This window comes from Euleptes europaea, chromosome 3 (assembly GCF_029931775.1).
Source record: "Euleptes europaea isolate rEulEur1 chromosome 3, rEulEur1.hap1, whole genome shotgun sequence".
Lineage (NCBI taxonomy): Eukaryota > Metazoa > Chordata > Lepidosauria > Squamata > Sphaerodactylidae > Euleptes > Euleptes europaea.
In genome coordinates this window covers 40921552-40940108 of record NC_079314.1, presented here as the reverse complement: position 1 = coordinate 40940108, position 18557 = coordinate 40921552, and the positions used below count along the sequence as shown (strand labels likewise).

The window sequence follows — 18557 nt, the reverse complement described above, 5'->3', positions numbered from 1 at the left end:
CAGCACTGCAATACTGCTCTGAATCCTTCAGATTGCACAGAACTAATTTTGTGGGGGGGGGGAGAGGAGAAGGATACAGAAGAAACAAATGCATTATTTAATTTCATCTTTATTTTATTTGTGATGTCCAATTCTGTCACTAGGCTGGTCTCAGGAAACAAACAGCTCCAGGTTCTCATCACAGAATGTTCTTTTGGATGACATGTGACTGGCACGTGATGATTCACTTAAGAGAACAATTACAGAAAAAGCTCTGGGAATGAATAAAAATAATGAAGCCATAAAGACGGGTGTCAGACAGGCATGACCCTGTTCAAAGTCCTGTTTGTGAATTTGGGCTACCATACGGACATGTCAGTTGGGCAACATTGAGCTGCCAAAACCACTGAGCTGTAACAAATAATTTATTTGAAAAATGATAGATTTTTCAATTATAAAGATTATAAATATAGACCCATATACTTACTAGCTCTCTTGGTCTCATGTTGAAAAGGATTCTTTCCGCATTCTCACTGTCGTGCCTGCTTTCCATGATAGCTAGCAAAAGCTTGGAGGCATTGTTCTGACGACACAAAACCGAATTCACGGGCAGTTAAAATCTATTTCATGGATTAATGACCCTTGCATTTGCTTCAGTTGAGATTACTGGAGTAGCTTTCTTTATGAGATAAGATTTTAAATGGCTTGCATTTTATTTTTAGTTCTATGGTTGGCATGATATCTGCGCAGCATAACACCACTTAACTGAAAGAACATATCCTCAAAGTTGTGTCTGCTGGTGGGATGTATTCACCAGCCTGCTCCAGGGCTAATTGCCAGCAAACTGTACTGACATCAAAATGCAGTGTAGACACAAACTGCCAAAATATACAATCCACAAAATATGTTTGCCACAGTTGCCAGGATCCAAGGGCAGGCAACCACTGCTTCATTATGTAATCAAAATATACACTTGTGCAAATAAGTACACAGGCCTCGTGCAAAGGGTATGGGAAGAAATACAATTAGTTTTTGAAAAATATTCCACAGAAGTACAAAGTTCAGTCTTGTGTTTTTGCTCACAAAATGAGATCTCATAGTGAATTCATATTGCTCAGGGGGTACTCTTGACCCAGGCATTTGGATAAAGCAATTCAGATTCAAATAGGGTTACCAACGTCCAGGTGGGGACTGGAGATCTCCTAGAATTACAACTAATCTCCAGCCTACAAAGATCAGTTCCCTCGGAGAAAATGGCTGATTCGGAGTATCATAGCCCTCCGAGATCCCTCCCCTCCACAAATCCCACCCTCCCTAGGCTCTACCCCAACCTTTCAGGAATTTCCCAACCTGGTGTTGGTAGGCCTGGGGATACATTAACAAATGGGTCATGCAACAGCCTCCTCACCACACAGTTGCGGTCTAGTTGAGGAAGGATCCCATACTCCTATCATTCCAGAAGGCCTTTTGATAAAGTGATAAAGTTTCGATACAGTTATAGTTAATGTCTATAGAATGTAACAAAGACTTAATTGTGCAAATTATGATGTTTTTACCTCTTTGTAATCTGTCTTTATTACTCTGTTAACTGTGTGTGTGTGTGTGTGTGTATGTAATTCCTGCTTTATTGTTTTCACTATTCTGTATTTTTGTGTGATGTTCAAGTTTGCTATTTTTTTCAAATGTACTATAACACAAAAATAAACGAAATCTATTAGCCCATTCCAGCTGTGTTGTAGGGGGAAATCAGATTATGCCTCCTGGCTCCATCCCCAATTTCCGTGTGTTCAGTGGAAAGTGTGAAGAGAGCCCTGCATATCTACAGAGCATGTATGGAGTTTCTGTATGTGCCTTTGGGACCCTGCTTTTTACAAGAGTCCTGATCACAAGAAAAACATGCATGAATTTGTTCAGGCCATACACTCAACATGCAGGTCAGGTGCAAAGCTAAAGGGCACAGCTCTTCTCCCCTTTATACATATTTATTCCATATGTGGGTAAAAAACTGAACTGTTAAGACAAAGTAATTACTCCATTCACTATTCTATACACACACAGCACAGAAAAGCAACACTTGTATATTATTAAGCAGTTTGCAAAATAAGCCTATACATATTATTAGTAGACATAACAACATAACTTTGTATGAAGCACAAATATTTAGACTTAAACTGCTCACGCAATGTAGGAAAACTGAATTGCCACTGTAAATGGATCTTTCTGAATGCCCCCCATTGATTCAATAACCCAGTACATTTAGAACTGCCTTTGTTTTTCACACACACACACCAACCACAGGAGAACAGCTAAAAAATGCCAGAAGTGAAGACTATTTCTCTGAAGAAGCCCAGCCTCCCAAGGATAGGATACTTACATGAATAGGTAATTAATTGCTATACCTTCAATTGCAGCACTAGATCCATGCGGTATTTTCCAAGGGGGTTGATGTCATTCAGAATCAAGGCAATTATAATGTCTATCCCGTTAGATTCATGTGTAGCTATACAGCTCTAAAAAATACAAAATAATATCTATAATCAGTGCTGCATCTGAACATGCAGTTAACATATGCAAGTGCATATACATCCCCCCATAATATTGCTCGCTTCGACAGCACATATACAACTCCCTCCCCGCCCCAATACTTGCACTAGTTTCAACTCCATCCACCAATTTCAACTCCATCCACAGAGATTATATGAATTAGGCCTAGTGGTATCCTACTTCACAGCAGCACTAGCAAATAAAATCTAGGGCTTGATCCCAAATTTTGGAGCGCTGGACAGAACAAATAGGGCCGCACTGGCCTTCTTCTACATTACTGAGGCAATGTTTAGAATATTTATTTATTTTGAATATTCTCAGGATGGCTGTTCAAAGTCCTGCTTGAGGCGGCTTATGTATAAGGATTGCTTTGCCCATTCCAAAACTTATTTAAATGGTAAGAATAATCGTACATAAACTATTCATGAAAAGAACTTAACTAGTAGCATTGAAGGTTTTATATTGCATCTACAATGTTTCTATCATATTGCATTACAGACACAAGGTAGCCAAAGTTAAGCACTTTTTAAACTCCCACTAATTTCAGTGGGGGAGAGTTAAGTACACATGCTGCAATTTTTAACTGTAAATCACTGTTTAGGATGTTTTGACAAAGAAGACCTGAGAATCTGTTTTTAGATTCTTGTGTAAATCTGCAAGCATTTTCCCGCCCCACTGTTCTAACTGACTTACAGTTTTCAGGCTTGAAGCATAACTTTGTAATAAATAGCTTTGTTCCCAGTATAAATCCAAAAACAAATGGAACAGGATGCACAGAGGTATCTTACATTGTGCCTTTAGAAAGCACAAATCAGAAAGTTTAGTAAAGTTCTGTGTTGTTCTGTGTAATGGCTTCTATATAAGCTGGCCACACCCTGTAACCTCTGAATCTCTCAGACTTGGAATTCAGTGAAATGTGTTTCCCCCTTTTTTTGGGAAAAACTCTAAAAAGAAGCTTTTAAACTTAACCTTCCCCCCCCCCCCAAAGTCAAATTAGGTAGAAAGAAATTACATATATGCTTATATAGGATTGCTTTCTAGGGGGTATGCCAGTGATTTGTGTATCTATTCAATAATATTTTGTTTAATTTGATCTAGAGTCACAAGATTGTTTTTAAATAAAAGTTGTAATTAATACATTGGCTATTTATTGGCAGGGAAATACAGGGTTTCACTTTGAACCTGGACAAACCAACCAACCAACCAACCTCAATGTCTCCCTTTGGGAGTGAGGGCTGTGCCCTACAAAGGTCAAAAGTTGTAAGGGAGCAATCAGTCATCAAGCAGTCAAGCAGTGCTGTGATTTAGTGGTGAATGAATTATAATAATTCAGTCAAAGAAGTTTCAATCTTCATGTGGCTGGTAATACCCCTCACAGGTGGGTCGCAGCAACCGCTGCATATGCCTACACCTGAACATCTCAAGAGGAAAATTAGAGAGCACTGCACAAATCTCCATGATTAATAGTGATAATACTTACCAGAGAAAGCCTGATTTATATTTAAAAAATGCCGGCTTCTTAGCGGGCCAAGTTTTTAATAGCATTTTTGGCAGTCTAAAGAACTATGGAGACATCTGATAATTTTACAAATCATTGAACATATTTGGAACCTTAAAAACCTGTGTGTTGCACATTTAAGTAAGGGTTAACTAGAAGTTAAAGCTACCTGGTTTTCATGGCACGGGCCTTGGCAATATTCAGTCAAGCTTTCCAGCGTTTGGTTGACCAGAGCAACGTTCTTCTCGTTGATGTACAGACCCAAAAGTCCAAGCCCGCCTGTCGTACTGCCACAGATACAATCCAAAAACTGAAGGGTTTCACAGACTAGGTTGTAGTTGGTCTTGTTGTTCTGATTTCTTAAAAAGTTCTGCAAAAATGGAGAAATGCTGTCATTCTTACACAGGCATTGTATTATTAATTAATTTGTTTTTATTAGGTCATTTCCAGCCCGCCTTTTCTCTATTGCAGATTCAAGACTCAATTTATTATTAGTAGACATAATACTAAGATCTTGAAAGGCTAATCTGCAAAAAAAAAAAAAAAATCAAACTTGGCCTCTTATGCACTCTTGTGCTTCTGCTCCAAATTAATTTCCAGGGCAAAAAAATAGAATATTAAAGTCATTCATACTCAATAGCCATCTTTCTAAGGAGTAGGTTTTCTAAAACAAAAACAAAACCCTGCTTCCTATGTTAACCTGGTGCATTAACTGCATTCATAAGTTCATTCTTGGATGATACCATGAGGTATCAGCTGTGAAAGAAACCACTGGCTGCAAAACCACTCATTCATTGTTGAACTTTTAAATCACTTTTAAATAAATTTGCATCCTGCATCCAACATGCACTGTATTGAGATTGCCAGACTAGGATCTATGCCATCCAGGTTTGAATTCCTGCCCTGCCATGGAAGCTTGCTGGGTGACCTTGGGACAGTCACATGGTCTCAGCCTGACCTACCTCACAGGGTTGCTGTGAGGATAAAATGGAGGAGCCGCTCTGGGTCCCATTGAGGAGAAAGGTGGGGTATAAAATTAGTAAATAAATAAATAAGTCAGGTGATCTAGGTGTCCTGCCTGCCACCCATCTCACCTGCCTGCCACCTCTGCCCCTGAGGGCTGCAGCAGATAACCCTCCTCCTGTTTCTTCTCCAGCCCACTTTTACAACAGTGCAACAAAGCACACATGCTAATGGTTTTTTTTTTTTTTTGCCAGGTCAACCAAAATGAGGGCGAGGCTCTCACAAAAGAAAATAATGTCTCATGGGCAGGGTTGCCAGCTCTGGGTTGGGAAATTCTTGGAGATTTGGGGTGGAGTCTAGGGTGGGCTGAGTTTGGGGAAGGGAAAGACTTCAACAAAGTATAATGTCATAGGGTCCACCCTCCAAAACAACCAGTTTCTCCAAGAGAAATGGTTTATATGGAGATCGGCTGTAATTTCAGGAGATCAGCAGGCCCCACCTGTAAGCTTCCCCACATGGGGAAGTCCTGCTTTTAAAGGAGGATTGGCTGCTTGGCTCCTGGAGGAGCCAGAGGAGGGGGAGACAACGGAGGGTAAGGCAGAGGGACGGCAATAAGGATGGCCTCAGGCAACAAGTATCTTCAGCTGGCACTGTTCGGGCCTAAGCATGGAAGGATGTCCCACTGAGTTTAAGGCCAGTTGCTGCTATATCAATGAGCATGTGTTGGCAGCCCTAAAGACATGCATACAATGCGCATCTGCAGTCAGAGAAAAGGAGCACGTTTTTTACCCAGGCTGTCTTTGAGCATCTGTGAAATGGATTCTGGACCTTAGCACCCAAGGCAACTTTTGAGCCTAGGTTCAGCAGCAGAGCATGCAGGAAGACCCATGCCAGGGCTGGTTCGCTGGCCAAGCCATCCAAATGAATGCTTGGGGCAGCACGATGAAGCTCACCATCAGCCATCGCCCGCAGCAGAAGAGGCGAGTGGCATCATTCCCACACCTGCACTGCCACAAGCCAGGTTCAAGACAAGCCAGGTCCAGGTGGTGATGGGTGTACTTTGCTTGGGGTGAGCAAATACCTTGGACTGGCCTTGAGCCAAAATCATTTCACCAGTATCGTCAGTCAAAGGGAGGGACCAGGCTGGGGAAAGGCCAGCCACTGTCTGAATCCTTGGAGAGTGAAGCCTATCAGAGCAGAGGATACTGAGCTAGGCAGACGTCGGGCACCGTGGCCCCTGCCGGCACCTTTCCTGGTGCCCACCAAGTATTTTTAGAAAGTGGATGGGGTTCTTGCCCAGAAGGGCTTCTGACTGGCCAGGGGAGATCAGATTGGCAGTGCAAAATAAAACAGCATTGCTTTGGTGGCAGCTCACAAAACAGCATTGGTTTTATTCTCTCACACACACTCCTCTCCCTCAGTGTATTCTTTAAAAATTACTACTCTTATCTCCTGGGCATCCTCTGTGTGTGGCTCCACCTCCTGCAGTGGCCATTTTGTGATTGGCTCCACCTCCTGTGGCAGCCATTTTGCCTGTACGTCCATCACCCTGTATTCAAATTTCAAAGGTGCCCACAGGCTCAAAAAGGTTATGGACTGCTGAATTAAAACATAGGGCAGGAAGAAAGTATTATTGGGGGAACATCAGATGAAACAAAAAAAAAGTCTTCACCTATTGGCGGAAGGCAGTGACAGAGGGGACAGGAAAAAAAACCCTGGGGAAGGATTTCCATAATTTTGGTGCCACAGCTGAGGCAACCCTCTCTCAGGTTGCCCCCCACCTAACCTCAGTAGGTTAATGTTCATACATCTGTTGAATATGGAAATCTACTGACATGCTTGTATTCAAAATTGGGTTTTTTATTCAAGATCTACGCAAGAATATATGGGAAGAACACCAGCACTGAAGGTAGTTCTGTCCCTTCAAATCTCTCTCGTGAGTTTTTGAACCTGCTCCTAGAAGGAAATTCAGATACTTTTTCTCTGATTAATCCTTTTTGGCTGCTGTTCTGTTTGCAGTGTTAGGAGTAAAAAGCAAGAACATACCTGGAGTTCCCGATTGTGATTCTCACACAACAACTGAAGGAACCTCAGGATTGGCTGCATGATTACAATGGCAGGACTCATAGTTATCTCCTCGGAAGACTTTTCTTCTGCATTCGCTGCATCTGTTCCCAGACTCATCAGATCTATTTCAGGGTCCATTTCTCTGCGGTACATGCAGTAAGCTTTGGAGGTTGCTGTCGAGGCTTCTGTTAATTGTCCCTTCATTCCTTCTTTCAGGTGAAGATTTGAGTCTCTCACTGTGGGGTAAGACAGGAGACAAATCAAATGTAAATGGGGGAAGAGGAGGAAGAAAGGGTGCAACTAAATATTGTCCAAGCTAGGAAGCCCACTAACTCAGTTGTGGGAATGAGGGAGATTACGGAACTCTTTGGAAATAAATGCTTCTTGGCCCCAAACTGCTGAGATCTTGCAAACCATGCCATGCCTAAACCATGCAAACCATACAGGCAGATATTTTCTTTGGATGGTTAGAATGTAAAGTGCACTTGTCAAGTCTTGTATGGTGGACTTGGGTGAATGGTATATCAATAAATCAGTTGACCAACCATCCACCAGGATCCACTTGGTTACCAGTGTGACTGTTCAGAAAGGCCACAGTGCAGAGAGACATTTAGACGAAACAGTATAAAGCCTGACCTAGACAAATGGATTATTTAATATCATTATTACTGATGATCACCATAGCACCATCAAGATGCATGGTTCTTCACAGAATACAAGAGAGGTCACGATGCAGTAGAACTGTTCAGGGCCGGATTTAGGTTTGATGAGGCCCTAAGCTATTGAAGGTAATGGGGCCCTTTATATGTCCAGCTGTCCTTTGTCAACAACAAATTGTCGCTGTTTTTTGTGTTGAATATATGCTATATATAGAAATGAGCACCCTATATATAGAAATGAGCAAACCAGGGATATTTTAGGGAGCAGGCTAGCAGGCGGGGCCCATTACTTACATCATAGGAGCCTACACAACACAAAACACTGTTGCTGTATGTAGGTTTTATTTTATTTGTTTTTATCTTATATTTTGGAAATGTACATCCAGTTTTTTTTCCTTTAAATTTTGTGGGGGGGCCCAAGAGAGTGGGGCCCTAAGCTATAGCTTGTTTATCTTATACATAAATCCGGCACTGGAACTGTTTCTTGGCTGTACCACTTGAGACAGTGAGACTGCATACTCTCCCCATATTGAGAGGGAAAAGATACCCTTTCTGTACATTAAAAAGGTTGGTAAAGACTACATGTCTAGCCAAGTCTTTCCACGCAGACATGCTGTTTTTCTAAGCCCAGGAATTTCTGTTTCCTGAGGAAGCAATCAAACATCATCTGCGGTCAAAGGTGATACATGCCTTGAGGCCTGACCTAGGCAAGCCACATCCTGATGGGATGAAGAAGGGAATTAATCCAATAAAGCGTTGGAGATCTTTAGCACCGATTATGCTAGCAACAGGCTAAACTGAGTGCAACAACTTCTTCATTATTAATGTAAACATTTTTACCTCACCCCTCAACCAAGAGGTTCCGCTAGGGTGGCTGACAATGGATCCAGCATAAAACAACAGAACACAATAAAAAAATAAATGTTCATTAAACAGTCAAAACAAGGAGAAAAGTTAAAACATTAACATCAGTAAAAACTGCAGATCTAGTAAAAGCACTATTAAGACAGCACAAAGTAGTGTCAGTTTATGAGCTACAGATGAGTAGCAAACGATGCAAACAAAACAGAGAGAAAAACAGGCCAGCAGTTCTTGAAGGTGGAAGAGGGTAAAGAAAATCAGTTAACAGGCCTGGGAGACTAAGTATGTCTTCACCTGGTACCAAAAACTCAGCAGGCTTAGCACCAGGCAAATAGCTATAAGGAAGCTGCACCACAATTGGGGCAGCATGGCAGAAAAGGCCATGCTTCTCGAGATGACCCGCCTCACATCAGAAAAAGGAGGGAGGGAGAGCCAGACTTCTAAAGAAAATCCCAGCTGACAGGCAGGTACATACAGGGGCAGATGGTGACCCTCAGTCACCTCAGATAACTACCAGATGGTTTTTTGGGCCCAGTTCAAGGTGCCTGTATTGAACGGCAAAGCCTTCAACTGCCTAGGGCCAAGGCACCTGAAGATCTGCTCCTCCCCACAGGAACATGCCTGGATGCCTAGGACATTTGTATGTTATTCTGTTCTGGGGTGTGTAACAATTCATTTTCCTTGAGTGTCATTACGTGTTGTTGTACACGTTATGTTTACACTTCCATTGTGTTCCACCCTGCATGCCTGATAACGGGGAGGAAGGTGGCACACAAAGAGTTGAACATACATTTCAATGTGCAGATGAGGAAACTGCCACAGACCCACCAAATTGTGAAAGTGCTATTTATCTTTCATTCTGTCCCCCCCCCCCCGCTTTAACAAACTGTTCTCTTTTGAGACATTTGGCATCTGCAATGAAATGAATATACCAGATAGAGCACATCCTCTTGTCTTCTTTACCTCTCTTTTTTGGAAGCGAGACTGTCACATCATTGTCCTCATCCTTCTTTTTGGTCCCCAGATCTACAGTGTTCACTGATACTGTTGATCGGATTTCCTGCTGGGCTGTCTTCATTCGATCATAGAGGACTTTAAAAAACTTCTCAGACTTTTTTTGCTCATTCAGTTGCTGATAAAAGGAATACTGGAACAAAATGTTGGGTACCAGTACATTAATAAAGGGATAATCATGCCTATCGTCATACTAAATATGCACACAGCACATTGCAACCTTGCAAAAGACTGGAGGAGGAGATGTCTATTTCCTGAATCAAAGACAAAGAAAAGAATATCAAGGTCTGCATGGCACTGAGCCGAGTTTCCAGAATGGCTGTCATGGTTACAAGAAGGAAATGTTACTCGCCACTGGCCACCGAGGCTTGGATCCTGTGAACGAGTTCATGCATGCCACAGAGCAGTGTTCCCATTCCGTTAAAACTTCTGTTTGTGCAAGACCAGCAGTTTTCAATGGGCCTTTGCATGAATTAAACTTTTAGTGAAAGAGGAAGCACACTCTGCAGCGAAGACTAAGTTGCACACATGGAATTCGTTCATAGGATCCAAGCCAAATGGATGAGCAAAACTGCAAGTCTGACATCCTGGTCATTTGTTGTGGTACACAAATCCTGCCGATGGCACTGAGAATGTAAGAAATATCTTTCTGGATCAGACCAAGGTTAATCTAGGATAGTGTTCTGTTTCTAGCAGCAGCCAGGTGCCTTTAGATGTTCATCATGGCTTCATCCTGCTGCTTGTCCGCCAGCATCAGAGTTTGCCACCTCTACTCATGGAAGTACCATTTACCATCATGTTTAACATCTGTTGATATACGTGGCCTGCAACTTTTTCTGTTGCTTCAGCCCAATGAGCTTCCATTGAACTTTCTACCATATCCCAAGATCTTTTCTGATGGCAGCTATAGCAAGTTCAGACCAAATTATTTCTGGTTCACACCGGACTCTTTCTTAAGAGTAACACATATAGCAAGTACCGCTTCCTTCAGAACGCGACCGAACTCAAACTCTGGAAAAAAACACAGGCAACTTGAAGGGTGCCTGCAGAAATACATAATTTGAGTGGTCACGCCACTGTGGAACTGTACTCATGCTGTTCTGGTCAGACCTAAATCTTTCCTGTAGATCTAACTCAGGAGACAATTTCAGTTTTCAGTAGAAGTCGGCTATGTGAAGCAATGGTTGGCTGATCCTCTCACCAGAACAGTTTTTCCAGTTTAAGAAAATGGGTCTTAAAAATAATGCCACAAACATTTAACTGGTCAAGCTGGCATGGCACCTACTTAAAGTAAGGTAGGAAGAGACGAGGAAGGAGAAGACATCAGTGTGGGATTTGGAGGCAAATACGTCTGGTGTTTTAGGAGCAAGAAGGAGGTGAATCTGAGCTCACTCCACAGCAGAAAATACTCCACACCCATTCCCATGTATACATTGGTCTAAATAAACCATGAGAGTGCTATCGTAGTTAAGAATATTAATCTAGATACATAACAATAAAGATTAATAACAATATTAATCTAGATACATAACAATAAAGCAGCACCAAATAAGTACCTGGATCTGCGTGTTTCCACCTTCCAGCAAAGCAATGCCAAGCAAGATGGCTTCTGAGAATATTCTATCATTTTTGGTACTAACTATGACATCTGTGACAAGTTCTGATGCTCCTTCTTTATCCAGAAGGCACTGGATATCATGCATCGACACACCAGACTTATCTGGATCTTGTCCTGAAAAGCTACCTGGAATAAATGCAAGTCAACAATTAGATTTTTTTAAAAAAAGGAAAGTGATGAAATAAACTCATCCACACTTATGTACTGTTTCCTGATTTTCCTGCTCTTAGAATTTTGCAATCACATATGTGGTCATACTTATGAAAAAGAGTACCACTTTTAACATGGAAGTAGAAAAACAACAACCAGTAGGCTCAAATGTGAGCCAGGGTCAACTCAAAAACATGTGAAGTGACTCAACAGGAGAAGAATCCTACCATAGGGGGCGGCTGACTTCAGTACTGCACAATCTACTGTTCTTATTTTACTAGAACACCCAGGCTCCAACAGTGCATTTACATTTTTCAAGCAAGAGTGCATATTCAGGTACTTGTCACAGCTGCAAGACATAGCTATCAAAGCCTTAAGTGATCCTGAAAATACAGTCTTGCTACATGCAGAGTAGAGACCAATTCATACCTGCTGACTACTGGCATTCTAGCAAAGAATACTGAATAAGATTGACCTTGACATGATCCAGAAAGGCACTTCTTAAGTTTAACCTTAAGAACTTACTGGATCAGGCCAAGATTGCCCTCAACCAGCATGAACTGTGAGAATGTTAGCAACCAGCAGGCACTAGTTTGTGTGAAATTGGCAGCCAGTTCCCAAGCAAACGAGATCAACCACCTGCAAGCCTAAAGTGTGAACTTTCACAGAATGGAATGGAATAGAAGTTTTATTTATACCCTCCCCTCCCCTGTAAGGCCGGGCTCAGGGCAGCTTACATCTTATATATATAAATACATTTAAAAGAAACACTAAATACAATACATTTTACATGTAGATGGTGCCAAGTTGACAATTTGACTTTAAGGAAGATATTTTGACCAAGGCCAACATCTCTGAGGCTAGAGGTAAGGCCAGGCTGCCCTTGAATTCCACGGTAAAGTCCAAACGAATTTTGGTACTGGGTCAGTGTTCAGCTTCTGGGGATCTTACCTTTCATTAAAAAAGAGAAAGTGGGCACCACGAGATACAAACAAATTGGTTGCCACTCAGCCCTATTAAAAATCAGTAAGAACTCAAGAACTGCCAGATTGGATCCAAGGCTTCTAGTTCTTGTAGCCGCACAGACAAACTTGAAAGTGCATGCGTGATAAAATGCCAAGAAAACCTCACAATGCACAGTTGTGATTGAATGAAGGTTCCCAGGGGTCAAGAAGCAGGTACTTCCATGCCCAAGAGATCTCCTTGCCTCTCCCCCGACCAGTGTCAAGAGACTCACAAATTTGGCACAAATGAGAGCTGAAGTCAAATTCACAACTCTCTGTGAAATACAACAGAGCAGAGTCCGGGGCCATCAGAGACTGAGAGCCTTCCTCCACAGTCATAGCACTTTTAAAACAGGGCTGATTTCCCGTAAGCCTGCTAAGGAGTCAAGAAATGGACACAGTCTTGGGGCAGATATTCCTGGGAAAAAAGACTGGATTATGAAAATGTTTGAACTGGTGGAAATGGCAAAACTTACAGCTACTCTAAATCAAAAAGACAATGTTCGATTTATGGGGGAATGGGAGGCTTGGATGAAATATTGTGAATATGAATTAAAACTGGGAAAAATGGAAGAATACCTTTTAATCTGATCTAGATGACACTATTAATATTAAGAATTATAACCATTTATATCAATAGAGTATGTTATATGAAAGTTAAATGAAACTTAAATGAGTTTAAGATCAGACCATATTACGTTGGGATAAAAATACTTTATTAAGAGGCGGACAGAGGTGATGGGGAAGTCAAAGAAATTTCCTTTATCTTTTTTCTCTCTTTGTAATGTTTATATGTTCTTAGTTATTATGGAAAATTTCTATTATAAAAACCAATAAAATTTTAATAATAATAAAAATGGACACAGTCTTTATATTTGGGGAGATAGGAAACAGACACCGCTTCTGATGAATCAACAGAAGTAGAAATTCTTGTGGCTATTATTTGAAACATCATCATGTCCCCCTTGTCTCCTTAGCCTTAAAAGCTGAGAGCCAGTGTGGTGTAGTGGGGGAGAGGAGGAGGAGGAGGAGGAGGTTGGTTTTTATATGCTGACTTTCTCTACCGCTTAAGGGAGACTCAAACCGGCTTACAATCACTTTCCCTTCCCCTCCCCACAACAGACACCCTGTGAGGTAGGTGAAGCTGAGAGAGTGTGACTAGCCCAAGGTCACCCAGCTGGCTTCGTGTGTAGGAGCAGGGAAACAAATCCAGTTCACCAGATTAGTCTCTGCCACTCATGTGGAAAAGTGGGGAATCAAACCTGGTTCTCCAGATCAGACTCCACCACTCCAAACCACCACTCTTAACCACTACACCATGCTGGATAGATCGGCGGAATAGGATCCTGGGAGACCGGGGTTCGAATCCACTGCCTCTGCCATGGAAGCCTTTTCGGGATGACCTTGGGCCCGTCACAGTTTCTCTCATCCCAGCTTACCTGACAAGGCTGTTGTTGTGGGAAAATGGAGGAGGGGAGGATGATCTGCTAAAAGCCGCTTCGAGGCAAAAGGTAAAAAAGCGGGATATAAAAAAATAAAATAAATGCATGAAGAAGTACCTGACAAGAGATGGAAGTCTCTACAGTACCCTCCCTTAGCTAGTTTACTGTTCGGAGATCAGAACAGGACTGAGAGAGAAGGCCCTCACACATCCCCTCAAGGCATATGAGATAGGGCATTATCCTTCCCCCAGGGAGGAGATTTGAAGAACTCTTCTTTGGCTGGAGCACCAGAACTTTCTGGACTTGTGTTCTGGGCCACTGCAGAATCCACACGAGGTTGCACAGACACTATGAGAACATGCAAATCTACTAACTGGCCACCAAAACCAGGTTTGTCTTTGTGCCATATTTTGTTCCATAGATATATTTACATTATTTAATGGTACACTATATAGTACGTTTAAGAGCCCCATGGCGCAGAGTGGTAAGTTGCAGTACTGCAGTCCAAGGTCTGCTCACAACCTGAGTTCGATCTTGATGGAAGTCGGTTTCCGGTAGCCGGCTCAATGTTGACTCAGCCTTCCATCCTTCCGAGATCGGTAAAATGAGTACCCAGCTTGCTGGGGGTAAAGGGAAGATGACTGGGGAAGGCACTGGCAAACCACCCCATAAACACAGTCTGCCTAGTAAACATGGGGATGTGATGTCACCCCATGGGTCAGGAATGACCCGGTGCTTGCACAGGGGACCTTTACCTTTTACCTAACTAGTACGTTTACAGGGCAATCCTTTGCAGAGTTAATTCAGCCCACTGAAATAACTGGCTGTAAGTGCACATTAATTTGTAAATCCTTTAGTGCAAAGCACACACAGCCTTAGTGAGACTCTGAAATCAGCTGACACTGGGTACGTTCAAGCCAAATCAAGTGCCAATCCTATACCTACTTACTTACAAGTTGGTCAGCTGAATAATCTGGGACTTACTTCTGAGCCAGCACATTGGATTGACCTGCATGTCCCAGTGATTTCAAGGGGTAAGTCACAGACCATCTAGTGGTACTTCTGAAGATGAACATAATTTATTCTGGTAGAAGCTTTGGTAAGTCAGCGCTCACTTGGTCAGATGCATGAAGCATACATCCACAAGGCTTCAACATGCTGGACTCAAGCCAGCCTAACTGCATTTCCCCTTGGCTGAAAGAGATGCCCCTGGTCCTTGCCAGAAAGAGCAGTCACATCCAATCCATTCGTCTTAAAGAAGGTTTTTTTAATTTACCTCCCCCTTGTGCTGTTTTGCCGTAGCTGCTGGACACTGGGCCACTGATGCTGCTTCCATGGTCACCTTTAAAATAGCGATTTAGCAGTATCTTCCTCAGGTTGCTGCCCTTTAAAAAGAAGGCAGAAAACAGTGTGAACAGAAGCCATTGTTTTCTTTTTGATCTTTGTCAGAGAATAAATCCATCATCCTATAATTTGGGGGGCAGGTTCAGAAAAAGAAGAATGCGCTGCCTCGGAGGGTGGTGGAGTCCCCGTCTTTGGAGGTCTTTAAGCAGAGGCTGGATGGCCATCTGTCGGGAGTTCTTTGATTGTGGGATCCTGCATGGCGGGGGGAGGATTGGGGTCACTGGGGATGTGGGAGGGAGGTAGTTGTTAATTTCCTGCATTGTGCAGGGGGTTGGACTAGATGACCCTGGTGGTCCCTTCCAACTCTATGATTCTATGACGGCCTGTATTGATAGCAGACATAGGCAGGTTTCTTCTGCCTATTACATTTATTTAGAAAACAGCAGAAGTGCAACCCTGACATGCATCGTGCGCTGATCTGCCCTCCATATGGGTAAGCCTTTGCTTACGCACTTTGTGTGCGTAACAGAGTTCACTTGGGATCAATAGATTGGGCAAGTTGAGTGTGATTCGCAGGAGCTGCCACTTCACCTAACACATTTTTATTGCACGGTTTCAGCTTCTCTTTCCATCTAATGTTAAGGGAATCACATTTGCGCAAACAACGGAGAATCTAAGATGCAGACACTGAAATGTTTTCATGGGGAGAGGGAGCAACTGCTGTGAATTGCCCTGAGAAATCCAACCTAATGAGAAGGAAATCCTCACATTCCAGCATTGAACACACCAGCCCAAGTCTGATCATTCATCTGTTAATAAAACCGTAACAAATAACTTCTGACTGTCTGTGATGTATGGAGCCAAAATCCATCAATGGCTACTAACCATGGTGACTGAAGGGAGTCTCCATCTTCCGAGGTAGCAAACCTCTGGATATCAGTGCCAAGATGCAACGTCAGGAGAAGGCCTCAGCCTCGATGCCCCATTACTGGCCTCCATAGTAACTGGCTGGCCACTGTGTAAGACAGGATGCTGGACTAGATGGACCACTAGTCTAATCCAGCAGGCTCTACATATGTTTTTATATTTGTGCCTCAATATATAATTCAACCATTACACATGTAAGTGCATATCCTAATGTCAAGAATACTCTGGCTTGTATCCTAGCAGTCTGACTGGCAATGGTTGAAGCCTTCCTGTAGCCCAAGGTGCCCTGCTCTGATGGGAGGGGCCCTTCCTCTAACCCACTCCATGACGTTTCCCTTAAACTAAAAAACAACCGTGCTGCACAAACTGTGATAGGATACCAGCATCTCTAAGTAGACTACTCTTTCTTGGCTATCCTGCCATTAGGAATGATCATTAGCCATGGATGTGAGGGTTTGGTTATAATGGATCAAATCATAGTGCCACATGTGTATGTGCCATTCCATAATGATAATGCAGTATATGGCTTTGCACATTTGTGAGAAAGCATGAAGCCAATGTCTTGCACATCCGGGTCTCCCTTTTTTTTGCAGGGGGTGGGGAGTAATCTCTGAAAGGTAATTTTTTTCTCACCACAGATGGCCAGTATAGTATAGCACTAAGCATGTTGGACTAGCACCTGGAAGACCCCAGCTCAAATCCTCACTCTTATATGGAAGTTTGTTGGGTGACTTTGGGCCATTCAGTCTCCCCCACCGGATTGTTGTGAGATAAAGTGGGAGAGGGGAGAATGACATATGACATCCTGAACTCTTTGTGGGATAAAACCATACTTAATGAAATGAAAATGAAATATACACATGAAAGAAATTGTTGCTGGTTCCATGTAATGCACAGTGCTCCCATAGGAAGTATTCCTCAGAGGCACAGAAGACATCTATATTGCTAACTGCTGCCCGAGGTTAGTCTTCACACAGTTGTTTTTATATGTATCTCGATTTATGAACAACCTGTGAGCTGTAATCCTCTGTACTTAGAGACCAAGATAAAAATATAACAGAGGCGGGATCCAAAGAACTATTTTGAGCATGTGGGATTTTCAACTTTGGTCATATCACAAACCATTTTGAAACATTCATTAGTTTCAAAAGAAGAAGAGTTGGTTTTTATATGCCAACTTTCTCTACTACTTAAGGAAGAATCAAACAGGCTTACAATCACCTTCCTTTCCCCTCCCCACAACAGACACCCTGTGAGGTAGATGGGGCTGAGAGAGCTCTAAGAGAACTGTGACAAGCCCAAGGTCACCCAGCTGGCTTCATGTGTAGGAGTGGGGAAACCAACCCGGGTCACCAGATTAGTGTCCGCCGCTCTTGTGGAGGAGTGGGGAATCAAACCCGGTTCTCCAGATTGAAGTCCACCTGCTCATCATGAAGCTCAAGTCCAAACAGGGATACAGAACTGATAATGGAAAACAGGCACGCACACATTATTTATTTACATGAAATTCCAAGCCAGCATATTTCACACATGGCAGAATACTTCAGTGGACAATTTATGTGTTAGAAACTGCAGTTTTCATCTCCAAAGTCTGAGTCATCTGTCCTAGAATATGTACACAGCTACAGGATGTGCCAGACACTGGCGCAACAAAATGGACTTGCTGAAAAATAGCATCATCACATGCAACAGTAAATCCTTCCCAGGGGACCCAATATGTCTGAAAAGTTCCATAAAATCATCATTTCAGAGGAAGTGCTTTTGACCTTACAGTCACTCAGCACGTGGCCACAATAAAATTTCAGATTGGTCAGAAATATTTATAAAGCCAAAAGAGAGAGAGATGCATAATAGGGACCCATGCCCCAGAAGGTCATTTCCATGACTCAAGGCTGAGGTTTTCCACTAACCCTCCACAGATCTCAGGTTTCTAACAATGCCCTCCATCTATGTGAAGGGGTATTATGTATACAAAGCTCACACACACACCCCAATCCAAAAGGAGTGCACATAGAGGAGGCAGAGCTCTTTCCAAAATCTCATGGGTATGCAGTCTGGCACAGGAAGGGGGGCACAGGGATTAAACTGCTTATCAGTGGAATATGAAGCTTTTTTAGATGGGTGATATGCACACAGCCTCGGTGGTTGGAAAATGACACAAGCAGTTCTCCATCCAAAGAAGGAATCCAGGGCACAGTACCCCTGAACACATGAACACATGAAGCTGCCTTATATTGAATCAGACCCTTGGTCCATCAAAGTCAGTATTGTCTACTCAGATCGGCAGCGGCTCTCCAGGGTCTCAGGATAAGGTCTTTCACATCACCTACTCGCCTAGTCCCTTTAACAGGAGATGCCAGGGATTGAACCTGGGACCTTCTCCAAGGTCCTGCAAGGTCCCCAATACAAACTGGTTGTATTGGGGTGTCAGGTTGTAACACAAAAAGTAGCACTACTCTAGCTAGACACACACACACCAGTACCCCA

General features: G+C 42.7%; 1 protein-coding gene across 1 annotated transcript in view; it reads right to left on the bottom strand.

The window, feature by feature from the left end:
- Window positions 1–18557, bottom strand: part of ITPR2 (inositol 1,4,5-trisphosphate receptor type 2) — a 237638-nt gene that overhangs the window by 65450 nt on the left and 153631 nt on the right. The window contains exons 38-44 of the mRNA XM_056847486.1: window positions 15076–15184; window positions 11142–11329; window positions 9535–9718; window positions 7031–7287; window positions 4191–4391; window positions 2379–2489; window positions 467–562 (exon numbers count right to left, since the gene is read on the bottom strand). Of these exons, the coding sequence (XP_056703464.1) occupies window positions 467–562; window positions 2379–2489; window positions 4191–4391; window positions 7031–7287; window positions 9535–9718; window positions 11142–11329; window positions 15076–15184 (1146 nt within the window). The remainder of the gene's footprint in view (window positions 1–466; window positions 563–2378; window positions 2490–4190; window positions 4392–7030; window positions 7288–9534; window positions 9719–11141; window positions 11330–15075; window positions 15185–18557) is intronic.